This window comes from Podarcis liolepis (assembly GCF_965112155.1).
Source record: "Podarcis liolepis genome assembly, chromosome: Z".
NCBI lineage: Eukaryota > Metazoa > Chordata > Lepidosauria > Squamata > Lacertidae > Podarcis > Podarcis liolepis.
Genome location: NC_139570.1, coordinates 22,656,902 through 22,683,317, shown reverse-complemented (window position 1 = coordinate 22,683,317; position 26,416 = coordinate 22,656,902). Strand labels below are relative to the sequence as shown.

Below are 26,416 nucleotides of genomic sequence, written 5' to 3'. Positions count from 1 at the left end.
CCAGGGTTCTCAATTTGGCTCTCAGGGCTATTCCCAGACCACCACCACCCCACAGGTCATGCCCTCCTTGAACATTTTTGTCTACCTGGGATGCCTCCATGAACTCTTGCTTGCCTGGAAGAAAGATGGAAAGATACTTGGTGTGTGGGTGTGCATGTAGAAACCTTCAACTTTTGCAAAGTACAAAGGTAAGCGTCACATCGATTTTCCATCCACTATTCCATCTAACACCACCCACCACTGGTATGTGACCTCTGGATGGCTGGCTGCCCACAAGAGCAACAGAGAACAATCTTCCATGTGACAACACTTCGAATATTTGATGAGTACCATTATGTCATCTCATGGTCTCTTTTCCAGCCTAGAAACATACCCAGCACTCAAAACCTTTCCTCATAGGGTTTGGTTTCCAAGGTTGAATAGAAATGTCTTAAGTGAATGAATAAAAAAAAATATGGAAGTGTGCAGCTCAATATGCTACCCGATTGCTCACTAAGGAACAACACCGTTACATAGAGCCTGCTGAATCAGGCCAAGGGCACATCTAGTCCAGCATCCTGTTCTCACAGTGGCCAGCCAGAAGCCCACAAGAAGCACAGATACAGGACCTGAACATAACTCCTTCCACAGTTTTCAGCAACTGGTATTTAGAAGCGTACTGTCTCTGAACTTGGAGGCAGGGCATAGCCAATATGACTAATAGCCAGGGCCCGATTTAGGTTTAATGAGGCCCTAAGCTACTGAAGGTTATGGGGCTCTTTATATGTCCAGCTGTCCTTTGTCAACAACAAATTATCACTGTTTTTTGTGTTGAATATATGCTATATGGTAATTTATGGACCTAATAGGTATCTAAAGCCATTTGCGCATAACAAAATATGTATTTTATCAAAGTAATTGTTGAACTTATCTTATATTTTGCAAATGTACATCCAGGTTTTTTCCCCCTTTAATTTTTTGGGGGGCTCCAAGAGAGCTATAGCTTATACGTAATTCCAGCACAGCTAGTAGCTGTTGATAGCCTTTTGTCTAATCCTCCCAGACTCTCCAAGTGTTCCTATTTTCCAGGAACAGTCCTAGATTTACAGAAACTGCCCTGGTTTCTGCTTTGATCCCAGAATGTCCTGCTGTTCCTTAGGATGTCCCTATTTTCACTGAAGAAATGTCAGAGGGTATGTCTTCTTTTGAAGCCACCACTGCCTTCTAAGGAATTGAGTTCCATAGTTTAACTTTGTGCTGCTTGAAGAAGTATTTTATCTGTCCTGAATCTTCCAACATTCAGCTTCTTTGGATGTCTGCAGGTTCCAGTGTTTTATGAGGGGGCAAAAAGCCTTCTGCTATCTACTTTCTCCATGCCATGCATAATTTTATGAACTTGTATTATGCCCCCTCTGACCTGCTTTTTCTAAAAAGTCCCAAATGCTGCATCCTTTCCTCATAGGGGAGTTGCTCCATCCCATTGAACATTTTGATTGCCCTTTTCTGAACTACTACTACTACTACTACTACTACTACTAATAATAATAATAATCATAATAACCAACACAATAATAATTACTTCTTCTTCTTCTTCTTCGTCTTCTTCTTCTTCTTCTTCTTATTATTATTCATTATTATATTGTATCCAACTAAGTTTTACTCATGAACCTTAGTTATGTCTATCAATTTCCATGAGTGTACTGAGTAGGACTAGAAGTGGATATGTTGTTATTGTTTCTTACCTACCCTTCAATATAAGATTCCAGGGTGGGTTACAATATGAAAATGCAAGGTTAAAACCAGTTTAGACAATCTACACTCAGAAGAATAGGGTGGGTTCAGATAGAAAGAAAGAAAGAAAGAAAGAAAGAAAGAAAGAAAGAAAGAAAGAAAGATATGGTGTCAAAGCTGGGCTTCAGCATATGTTGAAAGCTATACAGTGGTGCCTCGCAAGACGAAAAGAATCCGTTCTGTGATTCTCTTCGTCTAGCGGTTTTTTCGTCTTGCGAAGCAAGCCCATTGATGGATTAGCGGATTAGCGCTATTAGTGGCTTTTAGCGGCTTATCTGCTAATCGGATCAGCTGATAAGCAGCTTAGCGGCTTAGAAAAAGGGGGGAAAGGAGGAAAAAACCTGCAGGAACTCGCAACGCATTGTCGTCTTGCGAAGCAAGCCCATAGGAAATTCGTTTTGCGAAGCACCTCCAAAATGGAAAACTCTTTCGTCTAGCGAGTTTTCCGTCTTGCGAGGCATTCGTCTTGCGGGGCACCACTGTACAATGAAGCTGCCAGATGGACCTCTGTGAGGAGGGAATTCTACTGCTTAGGGGCTGCTGCAAAAAAAATGCCACCCCTCAAATTTCTGACAGTGGGGGAACAGCTGCTGGCCTTCTTATCTGAGAGGTTTTCTGTGGTCTTCTAGATGTCTGAGGCTAAACCATTTGGGGGTTTTTAAACTGTAATGTGAGCATTACTGGAAGGTATATTAATTGTTCAGCAACGATTCCCCGCCCCAGCTTACTACAACACCTAAGTCTGGGACGAAAAACACCTGTTTCAATCTGCCACAATGATGTCACAAATAGCTCTCGCTTCATTCTGCCAACACCTAGCTCCCTGCTGCCACCCCAGTAACAGTGAGCGGAAACCACAGTGCGAAATAAGAAAGAAAGAAAAAGTGAAAAGGAACACTGCTACAGGAAGCTCAGATGAAACGTGCCACCTGAAGATGAAAAAGGGGGAAGAGGCAAGATGGAGCACACTGTGATGGCTCAGATAAGTGATAGATGCTGTGCATTACAAAGAAAGGCAGTCAACCCAGAAAAGGCACCAGCCACTCTGCTCGCTACACAGATGATTTTTTTTTAGCCATCGGTTGCAGGTATTTTAAATCCACCAGCACAACCCAAGGCTCAGACCTTTTAGGTATCCCATTGCATGTGCCTACCATGAGCAGGGTTTGCTCATAGGTAGTGGATTGGGCTCTCCCTTCTCTCAGCCTGCATGATGGGCCCCCAGATATGTAATGTTTGGAATAATTCCTTTGTCACCAGAAATGACTGAACATATTGCAGAGGAATTGAGTGGGCATGTGGGGGGAGGCCAAGCAATAATCTCCCTGTGCACAAGTAGGAGAAGATGGATCATGTCCTTCTGAAGAGGGGTTATCCTCAGGTCAGCACTAGCTTTCTTGATATGCTATCCCAGTGTTGTCAAGAGCTCACTACAGTGCTAATTACAGTTACAGTTGACAGGCGGCTGTATTAGCTTATCGTGTGATGCCTAAAAGCAGGGGTGGGGAACCTCTGCCCTGTGAGCCAGTCTTGGCCCTTCGTAGAGTTTAATTTGGCCCACAGTACAATTTCCCCCAAACCACACCTGCCTGTCAATCAGCTGGTGCTGTTGGTGCTGCTTCACTGTAGTGAAGCAAACCCCTGCAGACAGACAGCAGCAGAGGAAGCCGCTTGGGCACCTGGGGCAGTGCCCAGGGGTGAGGTGAGCCGCCCATAGGGGTTAGGGCACATTGTGGGGCCTCCAGAGTCTGCCTGCCTCCTCCCACTCAGCCGCCCTACAGCTGGGGGTTGGGCAGCAGGTGGACAGTGCGGGCAGCACGGAGCCTGCACGTGCCCAAGCCACTGCGTCTCTCCCAGGAGAGATGTGTGGCTTAGGTGCGCTGTAGGCCCCGCGGTAAGTGCCGCCCGGCATTTTGTCACCCCCCTGAGTGATGACATTCAGGTGGCCCGCACCCACTGCACCCCCACTTTCTCTGCCCCTGCAGAGGGCAGAACTGAACCCTCCACTCATCAGCTAATGAGCATGGAATTCAATCCTGCTGGGTGCCAACACATTCCTGGTGTGGAATGTGCTGGTAAAACAGACCCCCTTACTGCCATACCTGTGGGTCAACTTCAGCAGGCAGGCAGGACCACCCACCTAATCAGTCACCTGAACTCATTATGACATTGGGTGATTGATAGTTGGATGGCCCTGCTTACACACCTGTAAAAGCTGGCCTATATACAGCGGAAAAGCAGGTCCTACAATTGGGACTCGGTTTTGTTCCTAAGCCTTGCTGTAATGCTTTTTGCACCAGGGTAGATTTACATAAATTTGTGCGTAATATTAAGTCATGTGACATGTTTGGTTTCAGAGATCAACAAACACAGCTTTTTAGACCTAAATAATCATTTATCCCGCCCAGTTCTAATCCTTCCATCACTTCATTCCATCAATTGGTGAGCCATGATTTGGACCAACTCGAAAAGAGGGGCACTAGGACACAGGACAATTTAACCAAGTCCCAGCATGCCTGCCTTAATGACTTGTCTAATGATACTAACATCATCATTAAACCAGCTGATAAAGGAGGAAGAACTGTACTGTCTGTTGCTGCGCTTGGAGCACCCTATTGTGACGTTTGGAGCACACATCTCACATTTGTAGGATATTGACTGCGGAAAGGCACTTTGCCTCCATTTCAGTGATCTTTGACAGTGACTTACCACTCCTACCATTCCTGTTCATGGAACATTTATTTGAGTCTTGTTAGTTTGTGACTCCATGCACATATTATATGTCTTCTCTATAAAACATAGCATGCTGGTCCAAACAGATTTCTCAAACCTGTTCGCAATAATTGTGCATGGAACAAGTCTTTGTGAGCCACAGTACACGTGATCAGAAGTCTTCTCAACTGGTAGTTGCATTTGTAGGCTTCCCAGAGGCATCTGGTTGGCCATTGCAAATAGTTGTAGATGCTGAAGCAGACAAGCTTTTCACTCTGATTAGGCAGGGCTCTCTATTTTGTTTTTAACCAGTCTATTTTGATCTCCAAATGTATTATGCAATACAGTACTGGGTTTTCTTAGGACTAATATAGATTAGTGCACCTTCTGAGACCATTTCATAATGAGTGTGTTGCTTTCTGCAGAATATTTCCTTTTAGAGTTAACTGTTCACCGCAAAAAAAAAAAAGGTCTCAAAAGACCACAATGAAGGGGTTTTTTTGTTTTGTAACTGCAGGTAACTTGTGATGGCAGGAAGTCTAAATCGCTTATTCAGCAATTCTCTCTCAGTACTGATAATCTCCACTATTCCACACCCTTTTCATGGACCAGATTGTGAACCTCTGAAATAGACAATTGGTTGATAGATGGCACGCAACAATATTTAAGATTGGACAGTACAGGAGAACTGGTGCCTGTCAAATTCAAAGAGATGCCAAAAACACATACGTACTTTTGAAGTAAACCCCATTCAAAATTTAGCTTGGAAATCCAAATTTCACAGTTCAGATTCTGAATAGCAAAGAAAAAAAGGTTGCCCAAATCCACAAGTAGGAGGCAACTCCATTGTTAGGAATTTGAAAAACTAAAAAAGCTTTCATTATAACCTTGAGCTTTCTGTCTGCAAAATAGGTACAGTAACATTATTATTCTTTATTAGATTTATATACCTTCCTCCATCACAAGACCACAGAGCATTTTGCAGACACTGCCCTCCCTCACAGAATTATAGGGATTGTGTGAATACCTTGAAACTGAAAGGCAATACTTATTCCTCACTTTAACTCTCTTTACTTAAACACAAGAGTGCCTGAGATATTTTCATAGAATTGTAGATTTGGAAAGGATGCTGAGGGTCATCCAGCCCAACCCCCTGCAATGAAGCACTCCTGTCCTCCCCCTTCCCCAGCAAAGATCACTTTTAGTGGTGAGGAAAATGTGTTTGTACAGTGGTTGGTAGAAAGGAAGTATAGAAGTAGCTCAGTGACTCAGGAAATTCTTATAAATGCTGAATGTGTTAACTACAAAAGTCAAGATCTGCTAACTTGAAACATTAAATAGGGGGATGTGGCCTGATTTATCCCCCACAAGTATAAAAAGGACAAGTAAATTTAAACTCACATTCGAGCAGGTCTGATGAGCTACTTGCAACAGACAGGCAAAATGGTTTGCAGCAAGGCTAGTTGAACTGGCCAGGGGTGTGTGTGGTTTCATGAGCAAACTACGGAACCAAGAGAGATTGCTTTGAAGGAAGTGGTGTTAGAAAGAGCCATAGCTCAGTGGTAGAGCACATGCTTTGCACACAGAGGGTCCCAGGTTTAATCCCTGGCCTCTCCAGATAAGACTGACAATGGGGTGCTGCCCAAAATGCTGGAGCCTCTGCCAGTCAGGTCAGACCTGCCTGGGTGCCCTTCAGGTATTTTGGATCACAAACCCATTTGCCATAGTGGCTGGTTGATTTAAGTTGCAGTCCAAAACAGCTGGAGCACCCCATGGTGGGATAAGGCTGTGCAGAACATGAGTTAATTGGATTTGGTATAAAAGGCTATTCCCCTCCCTGCTGCAAGAACCTAACATGAAGAAATCCAGACTGCTTTTGGAATATTCTCTGCAAGTTGTTTGCTCCAGTTACTGTATGCCCAAGTGCACCACAATGTGCATAAGAGGCTAGCTTGTCTTGGGCATGCAGCTTCCCAGATGGCAGTCTGAAAAGTTTATATGTAAACTGTAGCCCTCCCAGTATTAATGGGCACAAACGGGTGTCAAAAGTCCGGATTTACACCAAATGTTATGAAGGTGATAAGCCTTCACTGCCCTTCCAAAAGGCATGATTCTGAATCATATGTTGCTTCCCTGGAGTATCATAAACTTATTTCCAGATTAGTTGGTGTGAAGCATAAGCATGCTGCTCTCATCAAGAACATTAAAAGGCTAGAAGGCGTAAAACAAAAATACCTTTAGCTTGCCAACTTCGCCATCTAGTGGATAAGTGACATATCTATTTTGTAAGGGATAACAAGCACTAACTCAAGGCTGCATCCTTGAGAGTTTTGCAAGGAACAGTCTTGACATACAACAGGTGCAAATGTTAACATTCCAATTCTAGCATGTGTATTTGTTTGCAGATGTCAGCTTTTGGAAAGGGGGAGTAAATAGTTAGCTAATTTTTACCAACAAGCCACCACTTGTAGCAGTAGATACCTGTTCCTCCCCCACAACCATGGAGTACCTACAGAAAAGGTTGTAGGTAAGGGGATCAAGTAATTAAAAAGTGCAGCACTTCTTGAGCACCTACTGACTGTGGAAAGACAAAGGTAGTTCCTGTAGGCTGAATGGCTCCATGACCCAATATTCTATAGGCAGGCAGTGACAACCATGAACAGCTTTTAAAAGGGTACTTATCTCCACCAGGTAGAAGGAAGGCCCCCATAGTCTATAACAAACTCCATAGTCTATAACAAACTAAAAAATAATAACACTAAAGCCTGCAAAAATAAAAAGTGGACCTGTTTCTGGAACTAGAAAGTGTTTATTCTCTGAGGCAGGCTGGGATATATAATTAAAGCTCCTATCAGAATCACCTAAGGTCTGTAACTAAAGAGCACCACTTTCCATATTTAAACGAAAAGTACCACAAGACTTCAGACAGCAAAAGTCCAGTGCACTAGATCAATTTTTAAGATGGACTTGCATTAAAGGATGAAGGGCAAAGTAGCCTATCTGACAGCTTCTTTATTTGGTGTACGGGAAGGTTTTCAGTAAACAGGATTCACAAGCACCTCCCACCCCACTCATGAATAAATGAATTCAACAGGCTAAATTATGCCTCTCTCAGGTGCATACTTTATTCTCCAACTATATACAAGTTACATACTTTATTCTTTGTTAGTCTGTGAGAGAAAAGGAAACCCTGTGATCAATTCCTCCACGCCTTTAGCTCTAGAGATACACAAATCTTTGCCTATAATTCAGAACAATGATGGCAAAACACAAACCTGAAAGCCTAGGTTTCTCAGGAAACTAGATTCTGCACCTAATATAACATTCTGAAGTACTGTAGAATACATGGTCCTGACTATAGCAGTTTCAGCGCAGGAGTGATACGCTACCAATATTTTGACAGCATTAATATTCCCTCTCACAATTACTTTTATTGCCAAGAAAGTGAGACCACCACCATAGTCTTAAAGAAACATTTATTGGAGGGCTGCAGGATTTGTGAGAAATATAAAGTCCCTTATACAAAACACTCAGCTTAGCAGCTCACTAACAATCCCTTTACCATCGTGTACCACAGTCTTAAGCAAAGATAATACTTTCAACTGCAGTCTTAGTGCTACTGTGCTTATAAGAAGTTATTCTCTGAAATATAGGCTTAGGGGGTTGGAATTCACAGCTACAGAAACAATGACAATTGGGCCAAATCAGGTTGTAATTACATAAGCTTGCAATAAAGATGTTGAAACCAGTCCAGCGCCAAAATACTAACATAAAAGCTTTTAAAGAGTAACTGCTCCTGAACATATAACTAAATATCACCAAAGAACCAAAATAAAGAAGTACTAAAGTCAACTCAGGGAAGGTTCCAAATATACATACAAGTTCAATACAGTAATTGCACAAAATGGAAAAAAATGTTTATGATTACCAAGGTTAGTTTACATGCTTCTCCTATGAAGTTCAAATAAACCTTAGAAGTCTTGATGTAGTTTCTTACCAGACTTAATGTAGAGCAATCCTACAGAGCTACACATAAATGTGCAAACCAGATATTAATGTGTTACTTTCATCATTCTGTAAAGAGTCAGGTGTTGACTGGACTACATTTCTATGTAGGAATTTGCTACTTGCAGTCCTTTTTTAAATTAGTTTGAGGCTGCAATCCTACACACTTAATTTGGAGTAAGTCTCTTAACAAAATAAGACTTCCAAGTAGACGTGTAAGACTATGCTGTGAAACAGATAATCAGGTGGGTATAGGGTATTCACTTTTGTGTTAGCAAGTGCGAATGAAAGCTAGAAAATTTAGCCACACCAGGGACACAAAGAAAAAATCATGGTAAATTTGGAATTTCCTTCTTTTGTTTTTAAATTTAAGCAACCCACAAAAAAGCATAAGGTTTTGATTATCACTGCATGTTTTAATTCTGAAAATAAAGATATAAAGCTTCGACTTCTTAATGAAGATGTGTGATTGTCACTTTCTACCCTGTACTTTTCACTGCTGACAGATCTTGGTTTCCACAACAAACAAGTTTTCAAAGTGCCGGATTGAATGACACTTTTCAGCTGAGCGTTTCTGGAGGCCTAAATAAGAGAACACAACACCAATTAATGCTGAACAGAATATGAAGATTTCAGACAGAAGATTTATTTCCTGGTTAGTCTGTTTATGGCTGCATGTGCCAAGCTGAATGTATCTATTGATTTAAAACCAGGGAAATGCAATTCTGGAAGGAGTGTTAGGGATAGTGATGTGTAGGTTGGGTACAAACTCTTTTCCTACCCTGGAAATGAGCCACTGTGTGAAGTTTCCCACATTTCACTAGCTAAATACTGAACCAAATACTTCCAAAATACCATCAAGCAAGACACCAATGCAGCTAACTGTTCAAACATTTTTAGATTCTGAACAAAATCTTAAATTTCTGACTATCAGAATATTCATGCTTGAACTGCTGCTAGAAGTGTTAACATTGACTTTTCACCAGTTTAATTTAATGATTTAGTCTCACTATGTACCTCCACTTTCCCATATGTAACCTTAGAAAGAAAAAGCCTTTTCTATTAAAGGAAAATTAAAAAAGAAAAAACTAGATAGATTTATCAAGCTAAGCTCTTTCTGGAAGCTTACAGAAGATTTTTAGATTTTATTTTTTTCTGCTTAAGAAGCTAAGTTTACATTCTCAGTTGAAATACTCACCATTGGTCTTATCTCTGTGCTGAAGCCTGAAAGTTTCCTTCCCTACACAGAGCTGGTAAATGAAAATGCCCAGATCAGACACATTATCAATCTTTTCTGTCACAACCATTTCTTCACGAACAAGGTAAGTCTGAGGCAAATAGGAACCAGTCTGTGGAAAAACACAAATATCACCAATATGAATATTTGCAATTCTTTTTTTTCCAGTACCCAAAGAAGAAGATTCATATTTGCAAAGGAACTTTAAATAAAGGGAGCAACTATACATGTGGAATCTATGAGAAAAGGTGAAAACTTCAGATGATTAAAGCAAGATTTATTGCAGATAGTGTGCCCAGACCTTGATCACACAAGGTTATTCCTTGGGGTCATGTTTCTAGGAGTTCTTACCAAATGCACTTGATAAAAATTTCTGAAGAAGGATTTGTCCATGAATAAGGATAATTTCTCTTGCTTCCTAGTATGGTGTGTGTGTGTGTGTGTGTGTGTGTGTGTGTGTGTGTGTAAACCTCTGGCTTTTGCATGGCTAGAATGTAGCCTCCTGTACAAAGGTAGTAGTTAAATCCATTACTCCACCTCCTGTTGGCATTTGGGTTCCAGGCTGCCCAGAAGTGAATGTGAACCCTAGACTGAAAAAGGCTCCCCACACCAATCCACTTGGAAGGAAGTCTTATTTTAATGTACTTTACTATTTAAGTATGCTTAATTTAGGAAGCAGCCCCTGCCCGGGCTTATAACAAAGTTAAGTAGAGATCTATTCAGTCTCACCAGCTGCCCGCTTCTAAATGCAAGTAAAAAGGTCTAGACATAGTTAGGCTTGTCTTATCTCTGCCTATAAATTCTGAGTGACACGAATAAAAACATTACGTGAATCATACTGAAAACAGTGTTTATACTTTCGGCATCAGTGATACAGATGCTCTCAATAAGCCATCAGTCAACCAACACTGGCCATCAATAGACTTTTCGTAAGCAAGCTACGTGCCAGCTAAAGAAAGATATCGCTGAAGAAAAGATACCATCGATAAGCAAGAATACATTTCACTGTCTTCATAGAAAAAGAAAACTTCCCCATGTTACACTGAAATATAACAATGCAAACCGTTAATTTTGAAAAGAGGTCCATCAGATTCCGTGGTGGCATAACAATGGACGTGTTCAGAGGGATCACATAGCAGTTACCCAGCTGCAGATCAAGGTAGGCAGTCAGGAGCTGCAAGAAGAAACAAGAAATCTCAGTAATTTGAATACATACTTTAATATGCCTGTTGTCTTGGTCTCTAAGATAACGGAAGGAATCTCAAGAGAAGGAAATTTTTCCATCTCCTCCTTTTTCCAGCAGCTCCATGTGATCAGTTCCACATTTTTCAAGAGGGTTCCCCAACCCTCTAGAGAGGCAGTTTAGGAGTCTTAATGAGTATAGGTGGGAAGAGGGGGCAGAAAACTTTCCTTCACTTAACTTCCTTAAGTCATCTTATGACCCAAGTCATTGTTTTCAAATTAGTTCTTATAAAAATGTTCCAAGAGCTTTACAGATTAAATCAGTGAAATTATGTAACCGATTTGAAGAGAAGCAATAAAGTTTCAAGTATTGGGATTTATCAAAAGGTTCCTTTCCAACAAAGAGAAAGAGTCCTTTCCAATGGAGTAAGAGAATCTATTTTGGCAAGCAAAGATGCTAATAACTTTTTAAAACAGCCATTCTAACCATAGGTCTTCGAGTAATACATTCTTGACATCCATTTTGAAGATAAGCAATTTGCACATGAATCACTTACAACTCATGTAACAAGTTTAAGGTGGCAGAAAGAAGATGACATAGTGACATCAGAACCAAGAATAAAAAAGGAGACTAATAATGGACAATTTAACACACAAAATTAGGACTCAAAAAGGGAGAAACATTCCTGATCTTTTTTAGGCAAGACTAGTGGCCAGTAAGTTGAAGCTGTGAATTATGTGCTTGTACTAACTTGCACCAGGTGAACCAAAATTAAAGCAAGCAACAAGGCTAGCTGTTACTAACATCATTTCTGTTATTTGATGTAGAAGGATGAGGGTGTTTGTTTTTTGTGTTGCCAATTATGAAAATTCAACAGATGGTGTAATTTTCAAAAAGAAAAGTTCTAGATTTGTCACAACTCACCCTTTCAAAGTCATGAACAATAGCCGCAGGATCACTGTCAGAGAATTTTGGAACAGGAACCTGAATGATGGCAATATTATCATCCTCACGAATGTCAGCTTCCTCAGCAATGGGCAAGAAGTAGGGTTCGGCTGCCTGCTCTTGCTGATCCTCTCCCGCGTAACACATTTGCCCACGCATCATTGCACGCTAAAAATAAATCACAGTAATCAATTATGAGACTTCTTTTAGGGACAGATTATCCAGTGCTATTTAGAGCAGACCTATTTAAAATTATTAACTTGGGTCTGTTAATTGCAATGGGTATACTCCAAGTATAACTTAGCTGGGTACAATCCAGCATTGGTTTGCTGCAATCATAATAAAATCAATATTGGGCAAAAAAAACCAACAACAACAACTAATGAGGGCAAGTGTTTTTGTGGTTCTGTTAGTTGCAATAAAGTCATTTAATTACAGTTCAAACACAACAAAAAATCAGAAGTGTGTAAGAGGTATATGCAAAGAAATACAAAATACTTCCAAGTTTGTTGTTTTCCAGCAAAGATGCTGTAATTTTTTAAGTTAATGTGGAACAAATGTACAGGATACTGTTTCACATTTGTTTAAGTATTTTCAGTTTATTAGAGGAAGGCATTTCTCCATTTCATTGGATGCATGAAAGAACTGTAATAAATGACATTCCAATTGTACCTAATCCCTTGTAAAATATATGTGCAAGACTAGTGCAGACAAGCGGAAAAGGTGACTTTCTATGTGTGAATTGTGTGATGGCACTGTTGTAACAAATACTTGTATTAAACATTTCCACAAATTCCTCCTGACTCAATGTTTTGTCTATTAAACTTTGTTCAGAACATGTGGCCTATATATATTCTGTTAATGTATAAGCTCACAGCAGTTTGAGTTGTGTTTGCAAAGTCCTTCAAGAAAATAGCAGATCTGCTACAATCACACAGTAAAATAAAAGTTTTGAACTTTTCTGCATATTTTTTTAAAAATATTTTGGTGGGGGGTAGGAAGACAAGACTTGGTCCCCAACACCACTAAGATGTCCAAGGCCAGCTTACCATCTCAGGATGCTTCAGTGCAGAGTCTGACACCCAAATCATGGCAAGCAGCAGAACTGCCAAGAATGCCAGTCCTACTGAGGCAGACACGGAAGCTTCAGGGAAGGATGCATCCGAGATCCTGCAAGACCCAAGGGTCTCACAGGGCCCCATGGGGCCTGTCACAGTACAAGGATAAGGAGGGGGAAAGCCAAGATGGTGGCTCCCAGGACTGAGGCCTCAGTTCAGCAAGATAACTCTGGCTGTCCCAGGCACAAACATGAGAGGAATCCAGGCATATTCACTTTTTAAGTTCATAGCTTCCTCACTGCCACAGCTTTGAGGTGCAGATCTAAGTTTAGACCCATATTCCAATTCAGTTACATATCATGCTTACACTGTGTGGAATATTTTGCTTATTTTGTATGTTTATATTTGCTTTGTCAATTTTATCTGCAAAAGAAAAAAAGGGGGGGAGTTGTATTTCCATTACCCTTGGCATGAAGTACTTATAGAGGCAGGCTCCACCAACCACCACTCCTGCCAATATAAGCGCAAGACCCAAAAGAATCAGCAGACATCTTCCAGATGAACTTTCGTGCCCATGTGTTGCAACTTCTGGATCCTTAAGGGGAAAGAGAGAGAGAGAGAGAGAGAGAGAGAACTTAAGTTCTTTGTTGTCTTGGAGACAATATTTTCTTTAACTAATTACACCTCACCTTGACTCAGCAGGATGATACCACAATTCAAGGTGAAAGCCAACAGTGCCAGACAACACACTTGAGAAATGTTTGACCCAAGGATGCCATAGTACACCTATATTTCATTCATAGGAGAATGGAACGTGTTTTGAGCCCTTTGTGTTTAAAAGAAGGATGCCATAGCACCTGCTTTAAACAAAACTGAATAGCCTTTAAAAAACTACAGATGGATTTGTGCCTCCTGTTAAATTACAGAACGGTGCTGCAGTGAATTTTGCCTACTAGGCTGCAAAAATAAAGGTTTCACATTTTAAACTTCCCTTAACATAATTCAGCTCATTGTTCCCTTCCCTCCCAAGGCAATCCTTTCTTAAGTGTTAGGCAGGGATGGGGAACCTGTGACATTCTAAATGTTGAACTCCAATTCCCATCAGTTCCAGACATCATGGCCAATGGTCAGGGGTGATTGGAGCTGTTCCTCAGCAACATCTGTCAGTCATAACTTATATAACTCTTTAAAGTTATAAAAAGTCAATTTATCTATTCAACAGCATTTGCTCCTTGCTCATATTTATGGCAAAGAGCATTTAAAGGGGTTGTGGTTAACTGCAAATATACACAAAACCACAAAATTGTGATGACCTTCCAATCCATAGTTGCTAACATCAAGATCATATTTATGAGGTGTGTGACTTCAAAAGGAAGGTTATTTCCATAATTCTAAAAACAAAAGCAGTATGACTCAATGACATGCATATTTAGCCTTGTTTGTTCAAGAGCATTATCAACTGAGAGGTTTCAGTGTGGCATTTGCTTTTAACATTCAGCTAAGCTCATTTTAAAAAAATAATGAGTTTTAAAACAGGAAATTCAGATGTTAAACTGATTTCAAGGATCTCTGTCCACTCAAATCATCAGTACAGTAGGACTATAAAATATTCAAAGGGTTGGCAAGATGAGACATTCCTCCTCCTCACCTCTCCACCCTCAGATTTAGAAGAGGAACAGCAAGTTATAAACTATCGAAAAAGAAGCATCAGCAGATTCTGAACTTCTACTATGCAAATAATATCCTAGTTCTCTGAGAACCTAATATGCTGTTGAAGCAATTTTGCCAGTTAACAATGCTAAATATGTGGCTTTTTTTTTTAAAGGGCAATACTAACAGCCAAAACATATTTGCACTTTTAGTAAGCAAGTAGATTGGGTTCTAAAGTTTCAGAATCCATATAATTGTCTAATATCATTTCAGTTCTGCTCTACTGATAGTTAACTTCAGCTGTGTATATACAAGCCAGGAAGATTTCTTCACTAGTTTGCTCAAGCATCTTGAAATCTGATGCTAGCATGTTAAAATTAAATATGCTTTTCCAGCTTCAATGATGTCATTTAATTGAAGCCAAGCATCTTCAAAAATCCAGAGTCAGGCACCGTGGTCAAGTTGTAACCTGCCTTTTAACTGAGCCAGTGTAAATGAAGAAAAGAGCAGGCACCAATGTGCTACCTGTACAATCATAAAATGTACAGCTCCTGCCCAGTTCACAAGGAATTACTAGCAACACTGGTTATTTCCACATCAGCCTTTGGGACAACTACTCATGTACTATTGCAAAGATCAAGACAATTTAATTTCATGCACAAATATACATTTTAGTCCAGTCAAAGCCTGGTTTAATTCAACTTCATGTATTACAGAAAATCTCAATATTAGGAACACCAAGACCAAAATATTTACAATCATCTCTTTTTAGCCCTTTTTGCAAGGAACTCAGTGAATTGCAGGGTGGGGGACAACCCTGAAGCTGGAAAGCTAAACATTCTTCTGAATGTGCCAGACACAGGATAATACACAAACAGTTGCGCCCCTAGCCCACCAGAAAAAAATTCAGAAAGCAATAAACTCGACCTTAGACTCTTATGCAATGTTAGACAGTTCAAAATGTTAAAACGGTATGTTCAAGTATAAGTTTTGCAAGACTGCAGATAATAAAATAGCATTCTGCACTAAATAGCAAAATTAGTACAGTATTAGAATGTAGCAGCCACAACAGTATTTCCTTTCTGCCCAAAGAACTGTCATGCATGTCTTCTTGATATTTAATAACAAGTGAGCCTGCACATTAATTGGCTAATCTCACAATCCCAAACAGCAATTCATTCTTTTCAAGTAACTACCTGCAAAATTTCATTATAGTACTAATAGCTGCATGTTTAAACATATGAAGCTGCCTTATAACTTGCCCAATATTGTCTATTCAGCAGACTATTGGTTCAACTACACAAATCAGTGGCAGATGCAGGCCAAGTGGATGTCTGCTGCAGTCCTGTCTAGAGGTGGGAGTAGAATATGTGATTCATATCATTAGAGAAAGACATGAAAATTAGTTATTCATAGTCTATAACCTGACTGGGAAACTTTTGAGGGACTGAATGTGGAGGTGGAGAGGATTAAGAGTACCTTTTGGCACATTGCATCCTTTTGGCACATTACATTGTACCACTGCTTTACAGAGATTACATAGTAACCCAGCATTTGAAGACAGGTCTGTACCTATCATATCTGCCTAGCAGCATCTCCTAAAGGCTCACAAAGAAATCTTTCCCAGACTCTCTGCTCCAAGAGGTTCTTTGGCTGGTTAGGAATCAAACCAGGAATGTTGCATAAACTTTGCTAGTCATCAGTAGCCTCCACCCTCTGAATCATTATGCCAATACAAATGCTGAATTGCAAAACAAATTTCTCATAATGCTTTTACTTGCACAATCTCAAAAGTGAACTGTAACACTAGAAAAAGCAGGTCTGCCACTTGTTGGAAATTTGTAGGAAATAAGGGTTCAGTCACATTTCAGTTCAATTATTTCACCTAAAATGAAAGTAAGAAGAGAGGAAACATCTGTGAAAACAAAGCAACATTTCCATTTTATGTTTGAAAGGATTCTATTTATGCACCACTCGTACCTGGTTTTTTTACTGCTAGACAGGAAACTAGGCAAGGCTGTCTAGTCAGACTCCTCTTGAGTGAGGAGGATGCATGTGATGGTTATCTTTATTTTGTTTTGCTAAGGGACATACCAGGCCTTATGTAGATTTTGTTTCCATGTAAATATGCTTAGAACCATAAAATATGGATCACCTGTAATGTTGAGACACTTTTGTATAAATGAAAACTCAAAGTTTTGGAACTAGGCCTTCACATGCCTCAAATTTAGGCATGAACTCTCCATCAGAGTCAAGACATATCTGCAAACCAATCAAATGTACATCTTTAATCAGAAACAAGCCCCACTGCATTTAGTGAGCTTTCTCCCAGGTAAAAATGGGCAGGGATAGAAGGCCAAATTTAAGATTATGTTATTAAGAGCTTGCATTTAGTTTCTAACGCATTGTGGATTTTACTGAAACTTAAGGATTTAAAATATTCAGTGATCACATGGGAGTTACAATCAACCAGCTTTCCACTACCTAGATCTATCCTGCAATGGAAGTGTAGCTATTTCCAACATGAGGATAAAGCAGAGATCTGTTGGCACTGAGGCAATTAAGGTTGCTTTACATGCTACAAAGTTAGAGATGGCACACAGCTATCACACGTGAAGCAAGTATTTGTGTCACAATGTGGTGTTCTTCAACTGCCTGCAGCTCCCCAGTACATGTTTGCAACCATTTCCAAATGCAATCATGCACAAACATATGCACTGTCGATCAATCACTTGAGAATGAGTCACAACTTTTGTGCAGGAAAACACAGAAAAGAGCATTTGGCAAGAAAAAGACAGACACTAGCTATCCTAATGTATATAAGCAAAACCCACCAACACAACACTTAGGGCAACTATGAAACAGGCAAAGCACCACCTGTGTGTTAAGTCTCAGCTGTGTGGTGTAGTGGTTAGAATGTTGGACCTAGAAGAACTTGGATTTCAATCCCCTCCTGAGTCATGATGCTCATTTGATGACAATGGAGTAGTCACCATCTCCCAGCCTAACCTCTATCACAGGGGGATAACATGTATGCCACCTTAAGGTCCTTGGAGATACTAAGGAAAGATGGCTCTGAACAGAGGCAGAGTGATATTAATGTGTTAAAGAAAACTGCACTTTCCATGCAGGCTTGCACCAATAATAATAATAATACCAGGAAAATCAATGCAAAAAGTTCCACTGTTGCTTTGCATGCAGCGAGTTCCAGGTTCAACTCCCAGCCCCTATATAGAGCTATGAAAAGTTCTCAGGGAACATATACAAAACATTGGGAGAAGGGTGGTTTAAAAGAAGAATAGAAGTGGTCCCCTAATGCATTTGAGACGGCTCCAGAACCTGAAAGAAGTGGAAGACTTATGCTGAAATCCTACCCTCACCTGCCTAGGGCTCATTCAACACTACCCATATGTGTACTCTGATGTATATATTTTGGTTAGTCACACCGATAAGTTGTTTAAAAGGCAAAGTAGAAACCCCCATAATGAACAGGTACATTTACACAGGTGCAACGCCCCCCCCCCCCTTACATGCGTGGGTGTGACCTACTTCTGCACTTTTAACCGGTGGACTTAGAATCAATGTCAGCTTAAACTACAGTGTCCCGGGATCTCAGACAAATGTCTTGCACATGCTAGCAGAGATCCTTTATGTAGCCGGAGAGGCAAGGGATTAAAACCTGGCAGCCTCTCCATGCAAAGCATCTGCCATACCATTGTGTTATGGAACACCAGCATCCTTTTATAAGGTGCAGTGTCTGGGATGCTTGCAGCAGGCTACTCCACAACTAAACCACTGCTGGGTTGCAAGTGTTGGACTAAGGGAGTCACAAACCAGCACACTACACCCAGTCAAATGCAGGAGAAAATATGTTTTAATGCTATTGTTGTTATTAAAAACCCCAGCAACTATTACTTAAATTTCACATACACTCAAGGCAGCTTTGCAATCCAAATCACAAGCAGCAGCAGCATTAATTCTCCCCTTACCCTTAAAACCACCACTGTCACTATCACTTCCTCTCTCTTTTTTTGGTGCCGTCTTTTTGGGGAGTATGAGTCTGCAGGCAGAGGCTGTCGTGTATTATTATTACAGTATTATCATTATCACACACTTTATACGCGCCTAATGCAGGTGCGGGCTAGAAAAGCTAGGGGGGTCCGCGGCCTGATCCAAGCATAGCTGTCAACGTTTCCTCTTTTTTGTAAGGGAAATCCCCTTATTCTGAATAGGATTCCTCGCAAGAAAAGGGAAAAGTGACAGCTATGGATCCAAGGCACCTGCCGATTGCGAAATGGGTTTAAATAGGGGGGGGGGGCAGATGGGTGTGTGAGTCTGAAAAGAGCTGCCCGGCTAGAGATGACAGGACCCGGTCTCTGAAGTGGCCAAGGGAGGCTTAGGAATGGGGCTGCCTTTGGGGTTAAAGAGGCCTTCGCCATGGCAGCGCCACCATTATTTTGCTCCCCGAAGGTGCGTTATTGGGGTGCTAGTGCTGGTGGAGGGAGCGCTCCCGATGCGCCCCCCCCCGCCTCGCACTCTTCGTCGTGTGTTTTTACTTCCCTTCTAATTCCCATTCCGCTGCCGCCGCCACCACAAAATGGCGCCGGTGGGGGAAGGGAGATTAAAGGGCGGCCGGTTACGGGCCGACGTCGCAGCTTCGACCCGCGCTCACCTTGTCGGCCACCAGCACCTCGGCCGCCTCCTTCTTGGACTGGTCTTTGCCGGCGAAGGGCGGCTGGAAAGAGATCTTCACCATGTTGTCGGCGGCGGCTGCGGCGGCGGCAGCGGCTGTGATAGGAGCCGGGTGTCCGCCTCTCGCGCGGCGGTCGTAGTTCGCTCTGCTCCGGTTCCTTCTGCTGCTGAGGCGGCTGCTGCTGCCACAAGCGCCGATAGGGCCTCTCGGTCGGCCACCTAGATGGAGGGGCGGGGCCTAACGCGGTAAAGATAAAAAGAGTCAGGCTTAGGTAAAAACAACAACAACAACAACAACCTCAAAGTCTCCCTCTCCCGGCAGCGAAACGTGTTGGCCGAGACTGAAACGCGCGTAACGTGAGAATGCGCACACACGCGCACAAACACACACACACACATTAATTTTTTGTGTGTATATATACACACACATTCCGTTTAGAAGCACTTCAAGAAGATGTAGAAATGATTTAATACTGGAAACTCAGATGAACCGAAATGGACAAGATTCGCCCGTCCCTACGTATGCTACACACAAGTGGCATTACTGCCCTGTCAGTAGATCTTAAAAGAATTTCTGCCAGGAGGTGCAAACTTGAATAAAATACTGGGGTATGGGGATGGGGCCGGTGCCGGTGCCGCGCAGGTAAGCCCCACCCTGCATAATCAATCACATGATGTAGCACACATGCACTATTTGAATGGCAATACCCATCCACTTTATTTGGGGGGGCAGCCAAGGGGGTGCAACTCCCCCTCCATCCAGTAAATAAATGAATAAAAGTGTTTAATTAACTGACCAATCATGCTGCAGATAACTCGGTTCTGCCCGCCCCGCCCCCGTCCAACAAAGCGCCTCTACATCCGTGCCTGGCCCCCTCAAATATTTTATGGGGGGCAAAGGGACCTCAGGCCCCTATGAGTTGGCTCCTATGGATTCTGCAATGAAACGTGTAGAACTTGGCGGCTTTGGAATAAGCCTGCTAAACGTGCCTAATACTGTACTGTATTGCAATATAACCAGGGACCAGAAAGGTTCTTGTCTGACTCCCATTTTCAAAACATAAAAAGTTGCTGCTGCTCTTAAGATTAAATAGCATAACCTGAAATGAAAGCAAGCCAAACCACCAAGAAAACAGTTTCCGGATGAGGCAGGAAAATTACCCAGCAACATGTGCTGTATGATAGCACAGCGCCAGCACTCAGTCATCATTTTGTATCTTTCTGGTATCTCTGAATTTCATACAGCGCTAGTCAACTGCACACTCAGAGATGGGTTACCTCCGCTTCAAACAGATAGTGGAAACTTAGTGCAAGATGTTTTTGTGAGATGATCTGATACATTAACCACATGTCAGGGAAACCACATGTAAAGTGTGTGTTCTGTATACATTAGAACTTCTGCAAGTACTGTTTAGATAGGCCTTGGGTGTTTCCACATAGTTTGTTGTGGCCTCAGTGCAGCTCACACACGCAAGTTTGTTTGTTTGTTTGCAACAATCACATGACTTTATATTCATTAAAAATAGCATCCCATATTTCTTCCTCCCCTCATTTAATCCAGATTCATTGCTTCAGTTGTTTGTATGTACTTACCACCCCAGCAGCTCCTCTTAGGGTCCGTTTTCTGGCATTGTCTGGACACCTCATCTTGCTCTGTGGTCTATCACCCCCTTGATCTCCTCTGCAGCACCTTCTCTTAACTAGGCTTTGGAACTTTAGGCTGATGTTGTGCCACAGTCCTTCCCCACCCTCTTACTCGTTTATAAGGTTCATAGAACCCCATTGCCAACAGCTGTATGTCTCCCTCACCCAGCCCTTTCTTATTTGTCTCATCAAGTCCCACTGCAAGGAGGAGAAATGGTTGTTTGGTTGCAGGGTTGTTTCTCAGCTGATCTCCATCAGCAAGCCTTGCTCACCTGCATATTCACAAGATAGAAGCACAGAGCAGGGCAGTCCCTGGTTATCCTCCACACCAGGTCTAATGAAGAAAGAATATGGGATAGCATTTTGATGAAGACAAAAGTTATGTGGCTGCTGTGCAAAGCTTACATACATGCACCGAGTCCAGAATAAACTGTTACGTGGAAGCATCCTGTCATATGGAAGTCTCAATCTTTTTAAGCTTTCATGTTCTGAAGAACTCATAGTCCCAGCATCTTCTTCGAAGCCCCTTGATCACAGTCTCACCAACAAAGGTGAGGCTGGGATAAAAGGGTACACAGTCCCCACCTATGGAAGGTTTTTTATGTTTGATGTCTCGTTATTTTTTTATTATTATTCTGTTATAAGCGCATAGGCCTGTGCTTTCCTGGTCTGTGTATGAGCATTTTCTCCCCCTCTCCCATTTTTCCCAGAAAGACCCAATATCTACCAATGATTTGGAGCAAATGGCAATTCAAGTTTTCTGTGGATTATTGTTTGCTCCAGTTCAGCAGCAAAGAACAGCACTTTCTCATGGAGAAAGTGTTGGGGCAAAAACAACAACACTCTGACACAGACCTGGAAAGCCTAGAAATGTAGAGCATTGGTAAATGTGGGTGGAGCCTTACTCAACCTTTTTCTAAACAAAAAAGTCCCAGACACTGTAATTGTTCTTCATAACGGTGTTGGCATTAAATCTGGACCAGGACCTGTGTTTTATTTCATCCCAGACAAACTATGAGCAGCGCCAAGCTTTGTTCAGTTGCCTTTTTTTGTGCTTTGTGGGCGACAGGGGGTGGGGGTGGGGAAATAAAAAATGTACCTATTTCATGCTACAGTCATATCCACACCATGTATTTAAAACATATTTATAACACTATGAGTCGTGGCTTCCCCCAAAGAATCCTGGACCTAATATGTCAGCAGCCCCTTTACCTTTACCTTTAAGAGTGCTTTAACGCTGCTGAAAAGTTCTGCAGGTTCAGGTTGGAGAGTCAGACAAAGATTATAGCCAGGATATAGAAGCAAAACAGCAGCCAAGGGGCTTGATCTTTATTGTTGCAACGATGACTCCAAACGACAACATAGGAGATACATAGAGAAGCCCTGAACAAAGGGTGACACCCTCTTTTAAAAGTTTTCCGGATCCTCCATAATCCCACATTGAAATCGTCACACATATGTTACAAACTAGGAGTAGCATCTTGGCTGAAAACTGATGCCTTGTCCATCAGGGATAGTTGGCATCCCTGGCGCTAGTTGAGACAGGTGATACCAGCAATCTCTGTCTTCCCGGCCAAGTCAAATACCCCCCATTGTCTCTCCCAATATCCCAGTACACTGAAACCGGTTGGTTATTGTTCGCAGAATGGGTTTGAGTCTGGCACTCCAGAGTCGGGAAGGTGAGACTTAGCACCTATCGAGAATGGGCAGGGATACGTGACCATACGCCTGGGGGGGGGGGGTATGGCTACCCCAGGCCTCACCTTCCTCCTCTAGTTGCCATCTTTTCCCTGAGCAAAACACCGTTGGAATGCTGAAAATCCGTCACAAACGTGATTTTATATTGAACTTTAAAGCTTTATACTATAGAAAATAGACTAAGGATCTACTGGGTACAAAATAACAAGGCTAGATACAATGTTGCAAGTGAGTTTCACACTTTCACTGACTCTCAGCAGGGTTCCTCTGCAGGTCTTAGCTGCTTTTGCAGGCACAGGCGCTAAACCCGGCCAGCTGTCCATTGTCCTCCCTGGCCGGGGATGGTTCAAAGGCCCGCCCAAGCAGGTGGGAGGCACCCGCCCAGATGAACCCCCGCTCGGTGCCGCCAACCCCGCCCACCTGTGGGGAAGGAAGGGTGGAAATTGCAGGTGCATGGTTTGACAGCTACAGCATCTGACAGCTGCAGTACCTGCGTAGTCTTTGTTAGGGGGCGCTGTCTCGCAAGCAGCTGTCAAAATAACAAATGTCAAGGGTTCGCTGTATGCTACGTTGTACAGCCCTTATCTACGGATGTATGCTTATACTACTATTAAACAATAAAGGGTTTGAAAATTAAGACGTTGGTTGGTTCATTTTTTGTGTGTATTTCTTCTTTATTTTTTCCGGTAACATTAAATGTATGGCGTGGATGAGACCCAAGCCAAACAGTGGCATAGCTCACAGCTTTGCAATAGCAGCCACACTGTAAGAGGAACAGAGCAGCTGAGATATTCTCTGGGAACCTGCATGTTTGCTGTCTGCACTAAGCCATGGTTTCGTTCAGAAATAGATTTGACCAGGGCCAAGGATTAGAGTTCAACAACCAATCCCACATATACAGGGTCAAGGGTTAGACTACTTTGCTTCCACTGAGACTTCAGTCAAAGCACACATTCTTTGAGGGTGTGCAACATTTGTTGCAGTACATAAGCTGCTTTTATGGGAAAACATTATTGGCAAAGTTTGGTTGTTTGCTAAATGTTCTTCAAGAGCCACATCAAGCAAGAGCCAGGGGTATGATCTTGCTGAACACCTACAAGACCTTTTTTCTTATCATTTTGTCTGCAAATACTGCATTTCAACTTTGCCCTTCAGACTGTCATTGTGTCACTTCAGCAAACAAACTTTCCAGATAGCTAGCCCAACCAGCAGCATCAGTTCACTAAAACACTTGTTTTGCATTTGTTTTTCTTTTTACATATTATTAAAGATTTACTAATATTTACTCTAAGGCTGAATACTTGTTTGGCAGCAAGCCTAGCTGAACTCATTGGGAAATACTTCTGGAAAAACATATGCAGCATCAGCCTTCACGAAGAATTGCTTGATCAGAATGAAGGGTTGAACAGAGAGCAACATGTAAAAATTTAGTGCTTATCCCAACTCAGATGCATACTTTTGCACCAATCATATGCTCCCGGGAAGGGCATCCCAGGAGCCATGGAAACATTGGATATCCCCCTCCAAGGCTGGAAAGTCTGTGCCAACTTCAGAGTAGGGCTGGGCAATGTCTGGTTTTCAACACCATAGTATGTCACCAGCTAAACATCTTGATATACCAATATAACATGATGTCCAAAATAAGAATGGAGCTATATAGCGGTCTAAAACTTACACATTTTTACTTACCTTTAACCTATTGTTATAACTGTTATTTTATAGTACAGATAATTTTTACACCAGCACATTTTCTCCAGAATTAAAACTGAAGAAGTAATTAGAAAACAAAGGTAAAGTGAGAGAATGTTCCCCAATCAACATTGGAGGGGGGGAGGGGGAGAAAAGAGGCTTAAGAACAGGCAAGGTTGGATGAAGCAGATGGCCCTGTCTTAGCTGCTGCTTGTCCACCAGGTTTCTCTTAAGCACAGCAACCCAGGTCATGTGGGCAGGGAGGGGCAGGTTTGCAGTGATTTTTAGGAAGTCACTAGCTTGCATTAGGCATCCTACTGGGAAGACCCCAGTTTTCTGAGTGCATGTTCTGGAAGTTGGGCAATAGGGGCAGTACAGAATTGCTTCAGGTCGTGGTGGATGTTCTCCTGGAAACACCTAGTTTAGTTGTCCTAGGGGATTTTAACATCCAAGCTGACATGACCTTACAAGGGGCTGCTCGGGACTGTGGAAAGCATGGCCTCCATGGGGCTGACCCTGAATAAGTTTGGCCCAACTCATAGTCACGAACGTGACCTGGTGTTCACCTCTAGTGACGGGGGTGATCTGAAACTAAGAAAAAGTGAAACAAAAGAAGTGCCATGGTCAGATCACTTCCTGGTGCAACTGGACTTCTCCTTGACCCTTTCCCTCTGCAGGGAGGTGGGACCAATTTGGAGGGTCCGCCCCGCCACTTAATGGATCCAATTGGCTTCCAGAGAGTAGTAGGGGATGCTTTATCCCATGTTGATAGCCTTTCAGCTGATTCCGTGGTGGTCTGCTGGAATGTGGAGTTAACCAGGGCTATCGACTGTCTGGCTCTGAAGCGCCCTCTCCAATTGCATGGAGCCCGGACAGCCCCATGGTTTTCTTCAGAGCTGAGGGCGAGGAAACAATTGCTGAGATGGCTAGAGCTTCGGTGGCAGAAAACTCCTTCTGAATCAGACCATACACAGACTAGAGCTCAACGTCAAGCCTACCAAATGGTGATAGCGACGGCGAAGAAGATTTTCTTCACTGCCTCTATTGCATCTGTACAAAATAGTAGCAGGAGACTCTTTCAGGTGGTTCTCAATTTAACGGAACCACCTTTACCATCGGGGCCTAGTAAAGACCCGAAGATCTTCTGCAACGATTTTGCAAAGTTTTTTTGCAGATAAAGTCGCTCAGATTTGGGAAGAGGTAGACACCACCGTGGGAGCAGAGCTGGGGCGGGAGAGTGCTAGCACCCTGTCTGGTCAAGTTGCATGGAATCAATTTCAATCCATTACCCCCAAGTATGTGGACAGGCTGCTTGGATGTGTGAAGCCAACCACCTGTCTCCTTGATCCTTGCCCATCCTGGCTAATAAAAGCAAGCTGGGAAGGGCTGGGCAATGGGCTGTGCAGGGTGGTGAATGCTTCTCTCTGAGAGGGAGCATTCCCAGACCCGCTGAAAGAGGCGGTCATTAAACCGCTTCTTAAAAAAAATCTTTAGACCCAGCCAATATGGCCAACTATCACCCAGTCTCAAATCTTCCATTCTTGGGCAAGGTGATTGAGCGGGTGGTTGCTGAACAACTCCAGGCATGCCTGGAGGGTGCAGATATTTGGATCCCTTCCAGTCGGGATTCAGGTCTCATCATGGGACTGAAACTGCCTTGGTCGCACTGGTTGATGATCTCCGGCGGGCTAGGGACAAAGGTGAGAGCTGTTTTCTAGTTCTGCTGGATCTCTTAGCGGCCTTTGATACAATTGACCATAACATCCTTCTGGACCGTCTAGAGGAGCTGAGAGCTCTGTTATACAGTGGTTCCACTCCTTCCTCTTGGGCTGTGTTGAGAAAGTGGTGGTGGGGGATGAGTGTACAGATCCCTGGGCCCTCACTTGTGGGGTGCTTCAGGGTTCCATCCTCTCCCCCATGCTTTTTAACATCTACATGAAACTGCTGGGAGAGATCATCAGGGGTTTGGTCTGGGTGTCCATCAATATGCAGATGATACCCAGCTCTACCTCTCTTTCAAATCAGAACCAGTGAAGGCAGTGAAGATCCTGTGCAAGTGCCTGGAGGCAGTTGGAGGATGGATGGCGGCTAATGGATTGTGGTAGAATCCTGACAAGACAGAAGTACTGTTTT

General features: G+C 42.5%; 1 protein-coding gene across 1 annotated transcript; it reads right to left on the bottom strand.

Moving 5' to 3' along the window:
• Positions 1-7,941: 7,941 nt before the first annotated feature.
• Positions 7,942-19,606, bottom strand: ITM2A (integral membrane protein 2A). Its single transcript, XM_083484822.1, has 6 exons — positions 19,233-19,606; positions 13,374-13,505; positions 11,832-12,020; positions 10,788-10,898; positions 9,686-9,836; positions 7,942-9,069 (listed from the first exon to the last, which is right to left on the bottom strand). The coding sequence occupies exons 1-6, from the start codon at positions 19,314-19,316 to the stop codon at positions 8,981-8,983; spliced, it is 756 nt and encodes a 251-aa protein (XP_083340948.1). The 5' UTR covers positions 19,317-19,606; the 3' UTR covers positions 7,942-8,980.
• Positions 19,607-26,416: the final 6,810 nt, after the last annotated feature.